General features: G+C 47.9%; 1 protein-coding gene across 2 annotated transcripts in view; it reads right to left on the bottom strand.

The window, feature by feature from the left end:
• Positions 1–21,616, bottom strand: part of ABL1 (ABL proto-oncogene 1, non-receptor tyrosine kinase) — a 65,415-nt gene that overhangs the window by 15,431 nt on the left and 28,368 nt on the right. Inside the window, exons 1-4 of one of the 2 annotated variants that reach the window (XM_040649363.2) lie at positions 14,216–14,564; positions 7,196–7,369; positions 6,174–6,469; positions 895–1,167 (exon numbers count right to left, since the gene is read on the bottom strand). In XM_040649363.2, the coding sequence (XP_040505297.1) occupies positions 895–1,167; positions 6,174–6,469; positions 7,196–7,369; positions 14,216–14,300 (828 nt within the window). In that variant the 5' untranslated portion in view covers positions 14,301–14,564. Of the gene's footprint in view, positions 1–894; positions 1,168–6,173; positions 6,470–7,195; positions 7,370–14,215; positions 14,565–21,616 lie in introns of those variants that run through there. The other variant, XM_015279734.4, reaches the window with a different exon arrangement.

Below are 21,616 nucleotides of genomic sequence, written 5' to 3'. Positions count from 1 at the left end.
TATACAGCTCTCTCCACTTCAAAAGTTCCATTGCTAAAAAACAACAAAACCCAAGAAGAAACAAATAAAAAGCCCTCTTCTGTTTGTTTCTGCAAGACCAAACCACAGCCCCATGCGAGAAGAGAAAACATGGTGTCAAGTTAGCATAAAATTCCTATTAAGCAATCAAATGTGATGTGTGTGGATGGTGCCAGAAGATCTCAAGACACATTTATAAACACAAATGAATTAAGCAACGACCTTCTGAACTCAGAGCATTATTTGCATTTCAAGAGGCAAGGAGACCAAAACTCAGAAATAAGGGAGCAGAGCCAGAAACAGAACTGATTATCCAGTCCCTCATTAAGCCCTCTTATGAATTTTAATGCACTTTAGCTTGGATACACTTTTTCCTCCTCTTGTATCTTCTGATAATAAACAGCTGTGAACAATTGCCTAAGACTACTGGGCACACAGGGAGCTTGTCTTTTGGGAAAGAAGCCACATGAGACAGATAATCAAAGCATTAGGAGTTTCCCTGAAACACAGCTTTTGAATTTTCTGTTGGCTGAGTCACAATCCACAACCTTCCTTAAGACATCAGTTTGTGTTAGCACGTTCACCTATGATCAGCACACCTTTACCACTTCCTGAATGCAAAGGTTGCCACAGCAGTACTGCTCTAAGATTTCACCTGTTCTGAAGCAAAAATTGCACTGTGAACATACTCCTTTGCTTAGTTTACACAGAAAATCATAATCTCATCAAGTAGTCTATTGTTCTAGGCCAAAGTACAGAAAGGCACAGCCATCACCAACCCCACATGTCACGTGGGGCTGGAGGAAGGCAGCCAGCTTGAACTCACTTCCTGCTGAAAAGGAGACAAACGGGACTGCTCAGAGATGCAGGTCCTACCTTTAGGGTCTTCACAGCCACTGTGAGGCTGTACTTCTTCCAGACTCCTTCATACACCTCTCCATACTGCCCGCCGCCAAGCTTGTGCTTCATAGTGATGTCAGTTCTCTCTATCTCCCACTTGTCGTAGTTTGGAGACACCCCGTAAATAGTGGGCTTGTTGCGCTTGGGCGCCGGGTAGTGCAAAGTGGTGATGAGCCCATCTGCTACTGTTGAATGATGATGGACCAACTCTGCCAAGGTGTTGAAGCGGCTCTCTGAAGAGACGTACAGCTAAGGGAGCAAGGAGAATAGAAAGCTCAGTCACATCACTCACACTGGAGCATTCGCATGCAGAAACTACGCTGTAAAGTCACGACAGAGAAGCATCACTTCTACTTGAACTGCAACACCATGAGCTCCACCTGCTCTGCAGAAGCCCAGAGCTGAGAAAGATCAACATTTGCATGGGAAATGCACTCTGAAACCCTGAAGAAAATACATGTGCTTTGCTGAAATAGCATGGAAGGAATGACTGCAAATAGCACTACACTGGCATGCTGTTGCTTGAAATGGTTTCTTTTTAAAGGCTGGTCAGTGAGGGCTGTGGGATGTTTCTGAACAGCAGGGATTTCCTACCTCAGCATCTCAATCACATTATTATTATTTCAATTATGATATTTTACCTTCCTAACTTCTTGAAGTTTCAATAACAAACTGTTTGCTTCCCTACTATTGGCCTAAGTAAGATAGCTGGTCTGCTCCACCCTTGTGATGGGCACAGATCAATAACAGAAATAAAATTATTATTGCTGAGTAGGAATCTGTTGAGAGGCATGGTGACCCACGTTTGTCACCTTTTAACATCCAAAGAGGAGCTCCATTTTGAACCAAAAAGCTTATGGAAGGCAATAGACGAGTGATTCCCTGCTACAATTCAGTACTTCCAATTTCACACTCAAGATCAATCTTCTGCTACAGAAGGTGACAAAAGCCACAAATGCAGTAAGAACAAAGTGGTGCTGGTAGCACTTGATGGAAAGGGAGAAACCTTCTGGCTCACTGGATATGCACTCAACAGTTCAGTCTGTGCATGTGCAGTATCCATCTGTCTCATTTCACAAAGCAGGGAAGCTGACAGGGATGCCAATCATCCCCAAATCCCAGACCTGCGGCCAAGCATTACTTCCTCCACCCAGACAGAATGCTTGGATGGAAAAAGAAAACACATCTGTGAAGCTCCAGCAATAAGTGAACATGTCTAACAGAAAGTTTAGATGCATTTGCAGAGGGAAAAAAAATGTTTGCGGTGAAGGAAGGAAAAAGGTCAAACTTGAGGAGTCTTTGAACTGGAGATTGGCAAATTCTGTATGGGTGCTCCTTTGCAAGCATCTATTTACTATAAAAATGAGAATAAGAGGGACTGGAGAAGAACAAATGTTCTGAAGGCTACAAGAGCACTACAAATAAAGAAAGAAAATGAAAAGGTGAGTGAAAATAGCAGCTGTATCATCCAGGGGAGCCAGAGTGACAGAAGAGGCCCCTCAGCATCCTGCTTCCCCAACTCCCTGCTTCATTTCTGAAAATTAGGCAAAGGCTTAAGGGATGGATGGTGACAGAACTGGCAGCAATTGCTAAATTATACATGTAACAGACATTTTAAAAAGAACTGCAAAAGATAAAATGCTCAGCTCAGGCACACAGCACAACCCCAAAAAGGCATAACACAGAAGAGCACAACCCCACAAATCGGTCGGTGACTACTACAAGCTGTAGGGTGGCTGCTGGCTTTCAAGCTTTGCCCTTTGCAACAGAGCAATGCCCTCTGTAAGTTCTCTGGAACATGAGCATTACCCAACAAAGGCAGCTACACTGAGAAGCTGACCCTTCTGCTGCAGAGGAATAAAACCCCCATCACAACAGCAACAGCACCCGGGCTCCAGGGAGTGGGAGAAGATGCACAGTGGCCAACTTTTCTGTAAATCACTTGAACAAAACAATTACCTGCTTGAACCTGAACAATTAACTACTCTGGTGATAACACATTTACCCTCATTTCACTACATTCGCTGATGGCAAAGATCCTATGGAAGCTCTGGAAAACAGAGGCACTCTCCTGGGGTGGGCGAGAGCTCAGATCCTAACCAAACTGAGTCAAATAGTTTTTTGGTGAAGTAATTGGATCAGACCTCAACACCTGTCATGGCCAGGGGTGAAATCACCTTAAAAACAGATGTTCTGAGGACAGAAGGGTGCCAACTTAAGAGAAGCTCTTACATCTGCATGGCAAGAAGCAAACAGCTCTTCAGACCACCGAGTGTTAGCCAGCACAACCAGAATGCAAAACAGCACCAATTTGGGCAGCACTTGCAGTGCAAGCAGTAGTACGAGCTGTTCCTGTGTTACACTGAGGGCTGGAATGTGTAAAATGTGTACAAAAGTGAGGACAGATGTGTAAAATCATGCTTAACTCTTGGATCACCTAGAATTATTAAGGAAGCATGGAGAAGGAAGCTGTCCTTGCTTTTATGATGCCTGCATCTCATGATCTCATAACCTCACAGAAACGAGGAATATTCCTATTTTTGCAACAGATTGTATGATCCTATGAGAAGGAAGTTAAATAGATGGCCAAAGGGTTCACAGCAAACCTGTATCAGGTTGGGGAACAGAACTCAGGATCACCATGCCCAGGCCATGGGACAGCACTCCATGTCTTCACACAGTTTTCTGTTTAAATGAAAAACACCCACCCACCACACATGCTCATTTTGGAGGCAGTTCTTCTCCCCTCTCTCAGTGAGTAACTCTTAGCACTGACACATGAAGTCAGTTTATCCACAGCTTCTTCCCTCAGACCACGTTCCTTCTGACTGGAGGTAGGGGTGCCGATCCATGCAAACCACATCCTTAACCCAAAGGGATTCCCCATCCTGCCATCAGCCAGCAACCTTAAAAGCCTACACTAAAAAACTGATTGAGATCCACAGTAAAGGAGCTAACCTGCATACACTTAAAGCACTGGAAGCTCCAAGAGAAGCAAGACACGTCCTGTGCCCCTAAAGCTGAGGACAGCAGGATATCATGAACTGGCTGGGCAATGCTGTTTGCTCAGTTTGGTTACTCAATAGAAGGCTTTGCCTCAAGTACTACCAAGTGAGGAAAACCAAGTGCTCTGCTCCACGGAAGTGGTTTACCAAATGACTATTTGCACCATGCCAGCCAAATCAAGAAAGGTCATTTTGAATGTCTTCCTTCAAAAAAAAAACATTACAAGGTGGTCCGGAAGAATAAGTCCCATTAAAATGGGAAATAAAGAAAAAGTTCCCTGAGGAACTGATGCTGAATCTCAGTGCATCCAGCACAAACAATGCTAAAGCTAAGACATACACATCTCCCATCTCTCCCTGTTCCTTTTTCTTACAGCAAAAAGGCAGCACAGGGCTCTGAGATACATAGCACACCCTCATGCCAAGCAGCAGTTGTTACACACATTTCTGTAAAAGCTCTTTGCTCTCACAGTTGCAGGACACAATCCACCAAAGCCATTCACCCTTCCTGCAGCACTTGCTGACACTAAACTCCTCAGACAGGCTGACTAACGATACAGCAGGCTGTGGCAGCCCCAGGTGCCCAGGGAGCTGGAGGTAGCAGCTTTCCTTCTGCAGAGCCACGCTGTGCTGCAACACGGGTAATGGAGCATGACAGCAGCAGCTCTGAGATCCAGCAGCCTCCATTTCATGAGGGGAAAGCAGAGATATTGGCTGTCTGTATTCCTCACCCCTAAACTCTGGCAGGTGAAAGGAAGAGCTCGGTGTCCCCAGCCCAGCACAGGCTGCAGGTGGGCAGCAGAGGCAGCATGCTGCTGCTCAGTTTGTTAACACAAATGGAAACAAATGCGATTTTATGTGCCAGGCTGCTAATTGCAGCATAGCACAATGCAATTCCCTTCCCTTGGCACACGGCTGCCTCCTCCCAAAGCCCAGCTCTCACTCACTGCTGTTTCTCCATTTTGCATTTCCAGCCACCACCGACTGCAGGTCTGTTTTAGTGCATTGTGCTGACCTGCACATTTTATCAAAAAACACCAATTCAAGCAACTTTGTGGAAAATGAACAGTTGACCTGGCCAATACAGACCTGAACAAATTATTGCTTTGGGGGGGATAAAAACAGCTCTGCTGGGATGAAAGCCTTCATATGGCAAAACCTCCTGCAGTTAAAATGAAGAACGTGCTACGGCATGAGGGACTCATGCTTATTTACACCGACTGAGGGAGGCCGGGGTTCAGAATGATCATATGTGCACACTGCTCATCTGCCAGCATCGGTGTGAGTCTAAGGGACATCAACTACAGGGACAGGAGGAGGAAGGATATTGCAGGTCACCATGCACACCTCTGAGTATGCAGCAACTCACAACTCACAGCACTGATTTTGACCACAGACCGTCTACAAAGGAGGAAAAGGGAAGAACCAAAGCCCCATAACTTGGATATATATCACTTTCAACAACTATCAACTACCAGATGCTGGCAAGAAGAGCCTCAGCAGCCATGCTCCAGATCCATGCTGCAACTTCTGCAGAGGATCTGAAGAGATGCTGCTTACAATAGATTCACTAAAAACAAAAATTTCTGAAATCCAATGCCAGCAGAAATGTTTCCATGAAATTCCAACAAAAATCTAATTCTTGTGTTAACATTTCTCTGCAGCATCCATGAAACAAGGCATTGCAGCACCGCTGTAGCACATAAAGATAGAAAAGAAAGAAGTTGACACTAGAAAAGGGGTCCATACAAATTAGAAAGTGCCTACCCATCTTCAGTGGAAATACTGGAAATACTGGAAATGGAAATACTGTGGAGAAATCAAAAGAGTAGTTTAAAATGAGGCTGAATAGTTCAAAAGGTGTTCTGTTCCTAAACTTACAGGGCTATTAGCAACAGGCACAGACTTCTCTGATTTGGCAGTCCTAGAGGTTCTTTTGAACGTATGTAATGAAAATCCATTGCTAGATAACATCTTATTGATGATATCTACTGCATTCAGCTCTGATGTAGCTCTAGGATGGCGTTTTGCTACTGAGCTGTGTTATATCTCACCAGCTGGCTAAAGGAATAAGCGTGTTTCATCACAGCCTGGTCAGAATCTCACAGTTCATTATAACTACGGATGCTGAATGCTGTGATCAGGGCTCAGAATTGCACGTTTCAATTATTACTCCTTGACCTTGATCAGCCACTGCACAAAGCACTCCAGCAAGGTTTTCTTTCGCAGCACGGACAGCCTGCAGCCTACCTTTCCATCGGACGCAGTGTTTATTCTGTAGTGGTACACCCTCCCTTCGTAGCGCAGCGAAATTGATCTCTGTCCTGGACTGCTCTCACTCTCTCGCACGAGAAAGCTGCCATTGATGCCGCTGCTCAGGAGGTACTCAGCAGCATTACGTGACACTGGTCCATGGTACCAGGAATGTTTCTCCAAACTATTCACCGGGGTGATGTAGTTGCTGGGTACCCAGCCTTGTCCATTCTTCGTTTGGGCCTCACACCATTCACCATTATGATTGTAGCCCAGGACACGGAGCTTTTCACCTAAGCACAACCAGAGAACCATATTCAGACACAGCAAATCTAGGAGTAGAGTAAAAAGATGGGTTATTTCTGGCTTATAGATCATTAGAATGGGTATGAGACTGAGCAGGGACCATGTGCGTTTCTTTAAGCTTGAGTGGACCATTGAAGCCAAATAAAATGACATGCATGCTCCAAGGGTCTGTGAAATTCTCATACAGTTCTGCAGCAGCTCTGATGCTGTCTGAGCTTAAAAAAAAAAAGATTCCAACGAATTTTATTCGAGCTGAGTTGGCTTGATGGGGCTAGACCAGGAGTGGATAAATGGCAAAAATCCATTCTGATTAGCAAGTAAGCAGACTTGAAGTGCATATAAGGAATGGGAGGATCAAGTAAGAAAACAGTGCATCTGCACAGTCATTTTTCACAGGAGGACTGCATTCTGGAGAACAATAAAATGACAAAGACCTGCATCTGAAGTCAGCTTAGTTCAGTTTCTCAGCTCAAATTCTTGTGCTTAGTGGAGACCTTTCTCTGACACAGTCTTGTCCAATGCAAAAACCTCAAATAGTTTTAACCTTTTAAAAGGTTATGACTTCAAGAAATATTTGTATTTGTTTAAGAAGAATTCCCACAGTAAAAAAAAAAAAATCCACAGCGTTTAGCATATAATTCAGTTGTTCCACTGTGGCTTTTCTTTCTATGCTTCTCACCAACTCCCAGTAACATCTTGCACGTTTCTCTTACCTTTAGTTATGCTGAGAGTGTTGTCCCCACTCGCCACAAAATCATACAGTGCAACAAAGAGGTGGGGGTCATTTTCACTGGGACAGGACAGGAGGTTCTCCTTGGAGTTCCAGCGAGCAGCTTCACTCAGCCCCTGGGGCTCAAAATCTGACACGACTGGCCTCTGGAGGGCTTCTGCAGGAAGAGAAGGGGAGAAAAGCAGGTTCATTTTCGCTGATAAAACCATCTGCTTAGCCCATGTGCTACTATTTCTCTAATTTTCTCAACATCCGCGTTCCTCACGTACCAGAGGACAAACCCAGACCATTCCTTACAGCAGACCTCCTTACATTCCTTACAGCAAAGACCTTTAAAAGGCAAATCCCTTAATTACCCTATAAATGAAATCACTGGAACTTGAAACACTGAAAGTCAGGCAGGATGAGATCTATAAGATGTGGTGTATAAGGAGTTAGATACGTATTTTTGTAGCCCACACTATTGTTAATCATCTCTCCTCTTATGTGAGTAAAATCTGGGCCATTTTTGTTACCTCTCTGCCACTGCCACTCTCAAAAGGAGCACACAGTGTGAGCATGCACTGCACCAACCACTTTGTAGGAGACTTCGAGGCCTTGAGAAAAACTGATTCCCAAAAACTGAGCTTCAGATGTGCACAGTGAGGCACATTATGTGTGTAACACTCAGCCAATATTAGGCGCATGCAAGTAGGTTGGGGAATTCAGTTCCACTGCTTCCTGGCAGTTCTTTCCTCCAAACCATGGGGAAGGCTGTTGGGATGTCACCAGGAGGTTGGGGCTGCTCAGGGCAGTGCCCCTTGTGCCAGTGTGTCAGCCCAGGAGTGACTGCACAACAATGCACACCCATGCTTTGGGGATGGGGCTGTCAGAGGCAGGAGATCCCCTTTCAAAAAACAAAGCTATCATCACTTTACCATGCAAACATGGCCGGCAGATGGCTGTGAGCAGCAGTGCTGCCCAACACAGCACGGAGCAGGCCCTGTGCCTTGCAGGCCGGCCATAACCTCGGCGAGGAAGGAAAGCGCCTGCCCCGTGGGGCCTGATTCAACAGGAAGGCCGGAAATCCAAGGCGGGCTCCCCTCCAGCCTCCAGCACAGCCAGGCCCCATGCACGGCCTGGAGCAGGATGAGGGGGTAGAAGCTTGATGGAGTGTGACAACACGCACTGCTAAAGGCCTCAGCCCCTAGAGGAGACTATTAGCAGATTCAGGACACAAATCCATGATGCAAGGGAACCAGAGAGGACAGGTCCGTCTGGGTGCCCTGTAAAGCCAGCTGTCGGCAGCATTCATCTCTCTTTGAGATATCCCCTGGTAAATCTGCCCAGACATGATTGTGCTTTAAAGCAGCAGACAGTGTGGCTCATTCACATTGCTGCTCAGAGAGGTGGTGGTGCCCCAGCCCTGCAGGCACCCGAGGTCAGAGGATGGCTCTGAGCACCTATGGAGCTGTGGTGTCCCCATCCATTGCAGGGAGTGGGATCACATGGCCATTAAGGGTCCCTTCCAACTCAAACAGTTCTGTGATTTTATGACAACAAGAGTCTTTTCCAACACACTACAGCTTCTTCACCTCCTACACTGGTCTTATCTACAGCTTCAGAGTGCCACTGAGACCTCAATAGGCCAGATGCCTCTGGATGAGTCAGCCCAGATGCTGTGCCACAGGACAGTGTCCTCACTCACTTGGTGACCGGGCAGGAAGCGAGCCCGGCTCCATTGGTGAGCTCCATCAGCTATCACCAAGCTGTAATTCCCTCCAGGCAGCCACAAAGCTTGCTGCTGCATCTCTGCAAAACCACAGCTTCTTGCTCCCATCACACTGGGCTCAGGTGGCACCTGGATGCCTGGGAGGAGTCCCAGGGCAGCAGTGGAATTCAGCTCCCCACTCACACCAGCTGAACACAACTCTCCAATAGCAGACTAGGAAATGAGAGAGCAAGAGCTTTTATTTTGAGGCATCAGCCATATGGATGCCTTTTTTTTCCCCCTTGAATTAAGTTTGCACCAGGAGGTATTTATGTTTGTACACCAAAAGATTTCATAAGCATAGCTATCCCCTGCTAATTACTGTTTATGCGAAGCCATGAATCACTGCCAGGGACTGTGTAAGAAGTTCTCTGATGTGAACAATGCTGGTCCAGACCAACACAAGCAAATTCCCTTAAAAATGTAAGTGAAGGGCTGGAAAAGAGGCAGAAGCACAGCATGACAAGCAGCTCCTCCACAGCTGACTGCGGGGCAGTCCCGGGGGAAGGAGGAGACCTCCTGTCTCCCTGCAAAACAAACATCCTGTGCTCTTACAAACTGTGCTGGCATTTTTTCCACAAGGTTTCCAAAGCAAGGGAGAGAAGAATACACTCAGTAATCTCTTTGGAGTTGAAGCATGTGCTGTCTAAAGCTTTTCTTCTCCTTACCTTCCCCCTTCCTTCCTTTTCCCCCAAAAGAAACTAGGATAAGGGGCAGAATCACTCCAGATTTAATGCATTCCCAAAGGTCCCAGCCCCATGCCTCTCTGTCCCACTGATTTCCCTACTGGTCCCTGACAGATTCCCTGTCCCTGATGGAAGAGGCTTATCTTCAAGGAGAAAGGACCAGCATCCACAGGCAGAAGGTACCTCTGGCTCCTACCTCACTGCCTATGAAAGAGGGCCCACAGTCAAATGCAGTACTTTGTCTTACCAATGCTAAGTACCCCCAATGGCATGGCTTCTCCTACACCCTCAGAGAGATCATTGTTAACTGCCATCTTTTTAATTTCTTTTTGGAGAGTTCACTCTTCTATGAGCCTGCAGGTTCCAGTACAGCTCATTCACTGGATATTTTCCATTTGTAACCCTTTAACAACACAATAAATACCATCTTCCACCAGCGAGATGATCACAGTTGTGGATGTATAGAGAGAAATAGTGCATCTAACAGACATTCAGATTTTATTTCAAAGCCTGCTACTAAACTGTTCTATTATCTTAGATTAAAATGTCTGAGAGAAGAAGAGGAAAGAGTAGCTAGATCCAACTGGATTGTAAATGACACCTCTGTATTTCTGAAAACTTCAGAAGTGAAGCTTTTGGTTTGGTTTCTTTACTCTGCAGAGCAGAAGTAGTGAGGTTTGCCCATTTCAGAGCCCTGGGAAGGGACCTCTCTGAGTAAGAACCACAGAGGTTTACAGCTATAGTGCCCCATTTTCTTTAGCAGCTTGGAACTAAGAAGATGAACGTGGGTCTGTGATGATCAGTTTTAGGTCTGAAGACAACTCTAGTTTTATGAAATGATACTACTTTCCTCACCACAACCCATGGGAAACGGTAACAAGCATCACCAGCCAGATTTCTTTAATAAGGACGGGACAGGCAAGAACCACTGCAGCAAGCACACAACTAGCAAGTCACTACAGAGCCAGAACACTTATTTAAAAGCAAAAACTCTACTGAGCGATGGCAGATGTGAGGCCAAGAGGTGAGCAGCAGAAAACATAAGGAGGACACAGACAGAAGGCTGTTCCCTGGGAGGCCATGGCTATGGGCTGCTCCTCCCCGAGCTCCTCTGCTCTGACTGTAACAGGACATACTGGAGAAAAAAAAAGATATACGGGCAATCTGACAGCTGGCAGGGCAGAAATTGTTTCGGTTTGAAAACAAAGGGCTTGAGTAGTGCCTCTACACCAGTTTTCAGCTTTAGAGAGGATGCTGACAGGTTTTAAACAAGGTTTCTGCTTTTCAGTGGTAGAGCAAGCCCAAAAAGGCAGCGAGACTATTTCAGCCCCTATTTGGGACATGGACACGTTCTGCTTTCCAGATCAGATTGGCAGCAGTACTTGCTGTGCCTCGTCCCTTCTACTCTTTACCCTTTCTTGGTGTGAAGTGAGGGTGGAATTATTCAGTTTGGCACAGACAAAAAGGAGGAAGCAGATGACAGAAGTTCAGATATCTCACATTTAAAAATAATATTTACTAGGGGGAATAAAACTGAGAGCAAAAAATGGCCAGCTTAAAGCATCAGCATGGAAGCTCAGTAATCATACAACCAGTTAAAACATATTTTTGATCAAGTCAAGGCAATCTTCAAGGTCTCGGTTCAGCCAAATGCTAACACACAGCATGCAGGGCTGTCTGCCCATACCCTGCCATGGCACACAGAGACACTAAGGTTGGAAAAACCCTCTCACATCCCCAGGACCAACCCCAGCCCACCCCACCGTGCCCACTGACACATCCCTCAGTGCCACGTCCCCATGGGTCTGAGACACCTCCAGCAACGGTGACCCCAGCACTCCCTGTACAGCTGTGCCAACTCCAGCACTGAATTATTCCTCCTGACACAGCACTGAGGAGATGTCACAAACCATCCTCCTTCCTGCAGGTTATTAGAGAGCATAAAGTCCTGAGAACCACCACAAAGAGAAGCATTTCGGATTGCTTGGCCAACACACAGGTAGGTGCACAACACACTGGGACTGGGGGGCAGCCTCACAGTGATGTTTTGAACCTCTTCTGCAGACCCCAACCTCAAGTCAACACCTTCAAGAAGTTCATTTAATAATTCTACAAACAAATCTGATTTTCTGAGCCTCATGCTAGCCATCACACATTGTCATGTTGTTTTTTTATGAAGCATGAAAAACAAAAGAAGAGATTCAATTAGGTAAAATTCCATCTATTCTCCTGGCTAACCAACAGTCCACTCAACCTCTAAGCAGTTTCCTAGTCTACTACAGCAACTCTGCTTTCCTCTCATGCCTTCAGCAGCTCCTCATACAACAAAGACAAGAGCAGAGTTAAATCCTCCAGTGATATCGCCATAATCTCCTTAATCCTTCCAGAAGCTCCAGTGAGACGCAGGCTGTGCAGGGAGCAGCCTGGCCATGTCACACAGCTCCCAGGGATGTGCCTGGTGGCCTCAGCACAAGCCTGTCCCCTCCTGAGGATCTGCCAGTCTGCCCTTTGTAGGCCTGCAAGCTTTAATGGTTTCCACCCAAACGAGCCCCATCTGTAAGAACCTGTTATCAGTAGGGTACTGCAGGCAAATGGCTTTCACTTGTGCCCTCACGCTGGGCACTGGCACCAGCTCCCCCTGCTCTTCTGCTCAGCCCTCTCAGCAGGGCTTTCAACCTCACCACAACCTGAATACAAAAGCTGTGTGGGGCCCCTTCAGCTGCAGAAAGGAATAACAGAAAACACTCCTTTGTTTTCCCTTCACCTCCCGCTTTGCTTTCCAAGAGGTCCACCATCAGAGCATCACGGTGGGTCCCGCACTATCCGTGTCCTAACAGCTGTCACAGCAGCGCAGGGAAAACACATTAAGATCTCGGTTGTGGTGCTTTAACACACCCGTGGGTGCTGGCTGCAGTTCTGCCCTGTGCTGTGCTAAGAATAGAGGCTGAGCTGCTTTGACAGAAGTATGTTTGAAAGTTCTTCCAATGCTTATTTCCCATCCCTTAATAAAAAACACATACACAGCCACAGTCTCAGAGAAGCTGAAGGTGAAAACACCGCAGTATTTACTGTGCCTGATCACGCTGTTAACTTGATACTGCCTACATGGAGCAAGTCAAACTGCGCTCGAACCCTATTACACGACTGCACTGCAAAGTGGGGAGTGGGAGTGGCTGTAGTGTATACAAAAGAGAAAACTTGCACAAGCAGCCCGGGTGACACTCCGTAACATCAGCCCCAGCCCTGGCTCTGCCAGGCCCAGAGGCCCCGAGCAGCTCTGCCCACACTCCATGGGCAGCCAAAGGCTCCGATGCAGAGCAGGGAGCCCAGGGCCAGCACCACAGCACCAAAGTGCCACCAACAGAGGTTTGGTGCACCTAAAAGCTCACCGAACCGTTCGGTCACTTAGGAAAGATCAATACTATTCGCACATCCGCCCACCACTACGATTGTGAAACTTTTAAAAAGGATTGTAAAAGATAAGAGAAGCGACAGAAAAAAAATCCCCCTGACAACAGAAAGTTATTCAGAGCCGCTGCACACATCCGATGAGCACAGCCTCCTGCTATGAGCTCCCTTCGGCTCGGTCTGTCGTGAGCAGCCATTTGTAGTTTTTGAGATTCCTGAACTATGAATTTGAGGAACATTTCTCCGCTGAATATTCGAGAGTTGAGCAAGAGCCGCCGGCGATAGGCTGCGTGCAGTCAGGTGGCTGCATTTCTTCCCTCTGATTTGATGAGTTAGCAAAGTACTCCTGGCACGCAGCTTATTTTTACCGAAGTTCCATCCAGCGACACAAAAGAAGCCGAGGAAAGCATCGCCCCAACACAGCACGGGGGGCTGCGGCCTCCTGGGGCCCGGCCAAAGCCCTGGCAGTGCACAGAGCAAGGCCACAGCCGAGGGGACGCAGCTCCAGGGTGGTGCTGTGCCCAACGGGGCCAGGCTGGGCTCCCCTGCGCATCGCCTCCAGCCCTCGCACCCAGCTCCAGCCCACCCCGAGTGTTAATTCACGTTTCAATTCCTACAGTCACAGGGGTGACTCAAATTCACTTTTTCAAAGCAATCATCCGAGTAAATTCAGCCGTATGGCCGCCTGGGAAATGCCAGCAGAGAGGGACAGCCAAAACGAACCAACAGACTGCGAACAACGCACACGGAAAGTACTTTGCTGGATTCAGCAAGTTGATTTTCATCTAGATTCTCCTCCTTAGCCCAGAGTAACTTGACTCCTTTCACTCCCAAGGGAAGGGAGATCCTTCTCCGGGCACAACCGAAGCCCAGGCCCACGGAGACGGCTTTGTTTGTTGGATCGGCCATGGGATCACTTGACATTTCACAACCATAAATGGTAGAGCCGGGCTCCCTTTGTACGCTGTGCTTAATGAAAATCACCTGGTCCCGAAGTCATGCACACACAGCCCCGCGGCTCCCGGGACGGCAGTGGGCTCGCAGCTCCTCAAAAAGTCTCCCCGTATCCCCAGGAAGTGTTCCCGTGCCCCCGAAGGGCCTCCCCACATCCCCAGAAGGGCCTCCCCGTGTCCCTGAAGGGGCCTCCCATCCCACTCACCTTCCAAGTAGCAGCTGGAGGAAGAAGAGAGCCCCTTCTTCGACTTGCAGCCCACCAATTTCAAGCAAATCTCCAACATTTTCATTTGTTAGAGTTTGGCCTCAGCTGTGCAGTCTCCTTTCTTCCCTTCAGCTCCTCTCGCTCAAAGTTACCCAACAGAAGTGCTCCCCGCACCACTTAAAAGGGCGAACCCGAGAGGCGCAGAGCCCCCGGGGCCCGGCTGCCCCCCGGCCCGGACAGGACTGCAGCCATCCCCCCGCCCGGCCGCTGCAGCAGGAGGGCACGGCGCTGGGTGCTGAGCGCTGCCAACAAAGGGCCCCCTTCAGCCTCCGCGCCTCAGCTCCGCGCCGGCCTCCTGACGGCCTCCTGACGGCAGGCAGCAAGCTACGCCCTCACTCCTTAACCCTGCTGCTGCCGGCCGGGGAGGTATGCACGTTCGGCATCTGTATATTCCATATTAGCATGTATTCGAGGTAGGCAGGTGTTGATAAAGGAGACTGGACTGGTTGTGCATACAGCTGTGGGGTTTTTTTTTTGTCGTTACACGATCCCCGTTCACTTCCCAAAGCTTGTGCTGCTCAGAGCACGAGGCGCCCCTGGAGCAGAAAGGCCAAGGAAGGCCCACGGCGAGCTTACTGGCTGCCTCCTGCTCTTCTGACTTCCAGCACCCAAAGACCCTGCCACTGCGACAGCCAGCTTCCATCACTGCAGATGACATGGCTTCAGTCTTCTGATCCACAGGGCGCATGCTTGGAAAACAGCTCAGAAAGAAGTGGTCAGTCCTCAGCCCATGCAGAACTGTAGTAACAGCATTTGTTTAAATAACAATAGCCACACCACTTCTAGCAGAGAAGTATTTATGGCAAGGCCAGCATGGTGTTTGAAGTGCTTTCCTCCTTTTTTCAAAGAAAACATGGACATCCCCATCTGACAAAGCAGGAGAGAGAGAATCTCAGCTTCCTGGAATTCAGACAACCATGGGAAGAGTGGATGTGCAGCTGGTGCTCCACCTGGCTGTGTGTGCACCGCGGACCACGATGCCGTCCCCAGGCCTTCTCTTCCTCCCTCCACTTCTAGAGAATGGTTTCCATCCCGTGGAAGCAAAAGAGGCTCAAAGGAAACTGACGCCCCTCCACTTGCTCCCTGCCCACCCAGCTTCAGAAGGCACTGCGACGAAGAGCTGGTGCAGAACAGGGAGAAATAAAAGAGGAGCTGAAAGCTGAGTTGGCCACCCCACGCTGAGGCCCATGTCATGCTCAATGAGCCAGGGTGAAGCAACATTTGAAGAGCAGACCCGGCATCATGCACGCAATGTCTGCATGTGATGAGCATCCCCATCCTGCCTCAGTTCATCTGCAGCTGTAGGAGCACGGAATTCCCGTAAAATTCCCCTGGAAGTACGGAGGCGGCAGCACCCAGCCAACACAATGAGGGCTCCTACAGCAGCACCGGCAGAATAAGGGCGGATTACACTCCTGGTGAACTCCTGGGGTTGGTATTCCAGAAGAAGAATGCCTCGTTTCAAATTAAATTAACCCACTTGCAGAAGAACCTTGCTGTTGGAGCAATGCTTCCACTCAGGGAGCTGAGCACAAAGAGCTATCCTGAGATAACTCCCTGTGTAGATAAACCCTAAAATTAATTCCCTTTATTGTTCCACGCAGACAAGCTTGTGTGGTCCCTCTGCTACAAACTTCATCCTTCTGTGCTTCCTCATTTGTGTCACGGTAAACTAGACTGTAAATGCTTCAGAGCAAGAGCTCCCTGCACTTACTGCATGCCATGAAATTAGCTGGCGATACAGAAATAAAAGCCACATTGGCAGCGTCACACAAACGCTGCTACTCTTAGGGCTGACATCTATTAATCCCTTTTATGTTTGTTGTATGCACATCTTAGAGTAAAATCTGTCATGAAAAGCGTGCAGACTTTTGGACTATGGAGTGACTGACGCAATCTTCAACTCGGTCTCTCTGCTGCGGAATGGCAGAACAGTTTTGCTTTGCCATACAGAGTGCATTGCCTTCCCTTTCCTTTCCTCTCCTTTCAGTTCCCTTTGGCACAGGCAGCTCAGCCCCAAGCATCACCTGTCCCCAGGCAGCCTGGCGGCCCCGACCTGCACTGCTTTAACACCTCCTGGTATGAGGAGGGAACAAAACACAGCCCTCCAGATGTGGCTTTGCCAGCTCCAAAGAGAGAAATAATCACTCCTTCTGACCTGCTGGCTATGTTCTTGCTAATGCAACCCAGTACGCCATCAGCCCTTATTGTTTATGCTCATACAAGAGCATAAGCCTCTTTAGCCAACTGCTTTAATGCCTGAGACTATTTGATTCACCCTGTTCTTAAAGCTATGCAACATTTGAGGACAGCTTTCTCCAAGTGAGTGATCCCATCCACACACGACAGCAGCAGTGAAAGGACTGTGCTCCATGAGCAGAAAGTGAGTTTTGGCGTGGTCCCACCCTGCTAACAGCTGGAGCCAATTTTCTTGTGATACCATTAAAAACAGCTCGAGTGCTCGTCACCCGTTTAAAAGCAGAGCTTCATTTTAAAACCCTCTTCTGAAACACAGTAAGACGATGGAGCTGAAAGGCCCAAATGCTGGGGATTTTTTCATAGGTGCATTCAACTTGAAGTCACATGAATTAGAAGGAGCCCAAAACAGTGGGCAAAGGAAAGGAGCAAAGGAGACTACCAGGAAAAGAGCGATATTCCTTACCATTTACAGATTACCTATGCCTTATGCAGCTGAGAATTTCCCCACAGGTGTAAAGGAACTGAACACAGGCTGTAAAGTACTTTGCTGTCTGTGGATGCATAGAGCAACAAATAACTGACTCACATCATTTCTAAGATGAATTATTCTTACCCAGTATGAAGGCTATTTGTAATTTTGAGCATTCATGGGTCAGTCTCTACTCTGATGAAATCTTCCCCACAGCTGCGTAAGACATTCTAACACCATTACCTGATTACAAATATATGAGTATATGGAAACGATCAAATAAACCTATGTTGAAATACGTGAATGGCACAGCGTGTGCTACAGACCCAGCTGTACCAATGCTGGGCTTTCATCCGACAGCAAGTGCAATATTGCCTGCTTTCCCAAGGGTGCTCCACTTTGTCTGACAGATCTTGATTTCCCGTTGGGTTCTCAGATCCTCCACCACTACACTTCTCCATCTACCCTTAGATATGCTGGAATCCAAGGGACAACACGTCTTCTTCCAAGGCACCCAGACAGCCGCTGCTTCCTTGGCAGTGACAGCACTGCACAGACAGGCAGTGACGCCCATGCTTTATTAGCAATACCTGCCACGTCACAGGTGAGGGTGAGAACAGCCCCTGTCAGTGGTTGCACATGGAGTGACTACATGAGCTCACTATGACTTCCCACCTTTGCTCACACACATATAGGAGGAAACCCGAGCGACCAGGACACTGAAAGATCTCTGGCTGATGCTTTTTCAGGGATCAGGAGGAATCAGTCAGGCCCTGACACCAGCAGTAGATACACCAGGACAGGCTCAGGCTGCTTTCTGCTCTGTGCCATGAACTTTTGTGCCTTCAGTGGTCAGACTCCCCCCAGCAGTGCCCTGCAGCAGTCCCACTGCCTGGATGCCGCTGCTGTTCTCCTGCATTCTGTGCCAACATCTCTGCCTTTCTTTCCTCAGTCCCCGTTTGGAATGCTTATGGAGGCCATTACTCTACCTCCATTTAAAGCTCTTCTCAAAGCTCAGCTGGCATATTTACAAGAGCATATATCACTGCTAGTTAAAACAGTACATTAAAACCAAAACTCTCTCACGATGATCTCTCTAGAGCAGGTATTTCCTCTCCTACCCCCCCCCAGCAGCCCTCCATCACAAAGCTATTGAACAAAGGCTGGTCAACACCTGAGTGCAAAGAGTCTTCCCTCCTTCAGAACCCACTCAGCCAGCTGAGAACCAAGAGCCCAGAGCTCTCTGCCCATACAGTGAGATATCATTGCCTCTGGCACCTGGGAAGAAACAAACCCAGCAGGTTGCAAGGAGCACACTGCACACACCAAGACAACAAAGGTTTTGCAATGCAGCATGTGCATTTGTTGGTTTTGCTCCTTGATTTAACAGATGTTTGTTATTTGCAATCTTCAGGACTGAGGACTCAGTGCAAAGTGGTGGGATTACAGAAACGTGCAGCTATTTGAAATTCCTTGCAAGCAGCAGGGCAGAATCCTCCTTTTTAAGGTAGCAACAAGGCAGAGGGTACTGCTGAATTCCTGCAGAGTTGGCTGTCTTTGGGAGACCATGCAAGAAAGACTGTGAGCTCCCCAGAAAGCTACCTGTGTTATTGGCATTTGAAGCCTGCAAGGTTAAACCAAGTCCAATGGGGCTCTCTATAAACCACTGAAAGTTTTTGGTCTCTTCCATTAAAAGCTTTTTGAAACTTCTGCAGGCAATGAAAAGAGAAGAAGGCATCTTGCAGCTCTCAGAGCTGAAAAAACAGAGGCTTACCTGAAGGACACCAAACAACACAAAGCACCTTATTGTGACTGCTGAACTTTCATCACCTGGTTGGCTCATTGAAAGGGTGGGAGATGGAGCGGGCAGGGAGAGCTGCTGTGGTGGGCAGAGGACAGCAGCGGAGCAGCGTGACCACGTTCAGCATCTTCTGCCAGCCCAGAGCTGAGGGCTTAAAGCCAGCACAGAGCGAGAAAAGATGCATGCTTGCAAAATATCAGAAAACAAATTTTTTGCAAGGTTTCTTTGCCAAACCCTGACTCAGAATTTGAGTGGGAGCATTTCCTTTTTTTTTTTCTTTTTTTTTTTTCTCCTTAATTTATTTAATGAAAATACATGGAAATGCAAACAAAAAGATAAAAGCAGAGGTTAAACCGAGGTATTCAAAGTTGCTGACTTCACGGGTACCTTGTGCAACCCCAGCACATTGCCGGGAGCAGCCAGGAGGGCCAGCACAGCCTGCTCTGCTCTGACAGCACCTAAGCAGTTAATTCCTTCCACTCGAGCTGAAAAATCTGCCAAGGCAGAAGACCAGGCCTTGGAGATCAAGTTACACATGAGGAGGGGGTGGAAGGGGAGAGGAAGAAAAGAAAACAAGTTCTCTGAGCACTGCACTGCGTTAGGCCCGGCAGGCCCAGGAGGGTGGGGAGGAGGCAATATTCCCCCTGTGCTGTCTCGGGGCAGTGAGAGGCACCGCGGACACGTGTGTTGTTGTGACTCCAAAGCTGCCATTCAAACAGCAGGAACTAGACTGCACTGAACACATTAGCTCTGGCTAACATCAGGGACCTTTTCGTAGAACCAGAGGTGTGGGTTGAGAGGGACAGGACTCAGTCGGTGTTACTGCACAGAGCTCAGGGTACAGCTCATGTAGGGATGTATCCATCAGTCCCAGCATCAATCCAACTCCATTGCCCTGAATGTCGAAGTGTAACGAGGTCCCACAGCAGCAAGCAGCAAGCTGGCCCTGAGCAGGGCTTGCTTCTCAGCCCCATTTCAGGGCAGGACTGCAGCACCTGCAAGAAGCCCTGGGCTCCCTGCCCCACTCTGCTGCTGGCAGCATTCAGCAAAAATGAAAAAAATGGAGAAAAATCTCATGTAACACACACGGGAATAAAGCCTGTCACTGTACAGAGATAACAGGTTCTGAACAACATCGACATTCATTGATAAAAGCCTTCACAGGATCACAACGTATGCTTCCCGAGAGTACTTTTAATCATTTGTATAACCATTATTAAGTACTGTCATTATTATTTTAGTAAGACTGTACCTCCCAAGCAAGGATTCGAGTTTCAGCCAGTTCATTCACAGGAGGATATATTTTTGGAGAAAACTGAAGTGCTTAAAAAAAAAAACAAACAGAAAAAAACACCCCCATCTACAATGACTTCAGTTAGTGCTTATCCACTTCCAACTACCCTCGACCTTCCTTAGGTTTATAGGTGAAATGCCCAGTGCTCCACAGCACTAATTATTCCCAGTGTAAGAAATTAAATATACACTACCAGGAAAGAAAAGCTTCCAGCTAATTAGCAGTGCCCGCAGCAGTGATCCCCAACCACCCCAGCGCCGTGCTGTCAGGACACAACATAAGGAGTTGGAAGAGCCGTGCTGGGACCGTGACATAAAGGCAGGAGTGTTCTGTTCTCTGGTGAATGTGGGGGCCAACAGGCTGAGGCTCCAGCCAGAACTGAGCTATCTCACCATGGAGAAAAGCAAACGCAGACATGTACACACCTCCCGCTCCAACTGCAGGCAGAGAAGCATCCATTTTCAGGCACTGCTGAGTGCAATGGGGTGCAGTGCAGCACGAGGCCCGCTGCTCAATCTTTACAACTGTTTGAAATGCTGTTTTTAATTCCCAGACATTAAAAAACAACATTCAAAGAAGCATTTTAATTTGAGGGTTGTTTTTTTTTTGTTAGAGAAGAGAGGTAACAGTCCCTCCAGGCTGCACCGTGAAGACAAAGCAAAAACCCAATGCAGGCTTCATCAGTGCTGAAGTGTTTAGTTTAAATCCTTTCTGAATGAGTTTCCTCAGTATGTGTAGGATGTAATACCTGTATTTGCATTCAGAGTTAGAAAATGGCACGAGATTTTGGAATGCCTCCCTGTTTTCTGCTTTTCCAGGTACAAGAGTCATGCAAGAAAGCAATGAAAGATGGCATAAAAAATGAGATCTGTGCTCCTGAACAGCCATAACCCCAAATTCTGCCTTATCCGCACGTTGTGAGCCAGCCAAAATTCCTTTCTGTTCACTCCCTCCTACCTGTCTGCCTCGCATCAGAACCATTCACAGAGCAGATACATCACATGTGGGCTGAGGTTTACAGCTGCTGGCATGAATAAAGACTGTAGACACTTTCTGCCCAAATACCAGATAGAAAATAAAAGTGCACAAGTCCAACTGCATAGCAAGCTACCATCCTGCGAGCTTCCAACATGCTCCATGCCAAGGGAGGTTCAGGTTGGATATTAGGTAAATTTTCTTCTCAGAAGAGCGGTGCTGCAGTGGCACAGCTGCCCAGGGAGTGCTGGGGTCACCATCCCTGGAGGTGTCCCAGAGCCATGGGGACGTGGCACTGAGGGACGTGGGCAGTGGGCACAGTGGGGTGGGCTGGGGTTGGACTTGGGGATCTGAGAGATCTTTTCCAACCTGAATGACTCCATGATTCTGGGAGCAGGGAAGCTATGTCTGAGCCAGCCAGAGGTAGGAAGGAGGGGAGCAGGCTAGCTGGGCTCTGGTGGGCCACACGTCCCCAATTCCTCCCCGCTCAGTTCAGCTCAGCCTGTGTGAGTCCTGCTCTTGGAACACGGCCCGGGGATTTGCAGAGGGTGAAAGAGCTGCAGTGTTCCCTAATCCTCTGGCGATGTGCGTGTTAGTTAGGGT

Source organism: Gallus gallus, chromosome 17, assembly GCF_016699485.2.
Source record: "Gallus gallus isolate bGalGal1 chromosome 17, bGalGal1.mat.broiler.GRCg7b, whole genome shotgun sequence".
NCBI lineage: Eukaryota > Metazoa > Chordata > Aves > Galliformes > Phasianidae > Gallus > Gallus gallus.
Note: the sequence above shows the minus strand (reverse complement) of the source record. Positions and strands in the feature narration are given on the sequence as shown.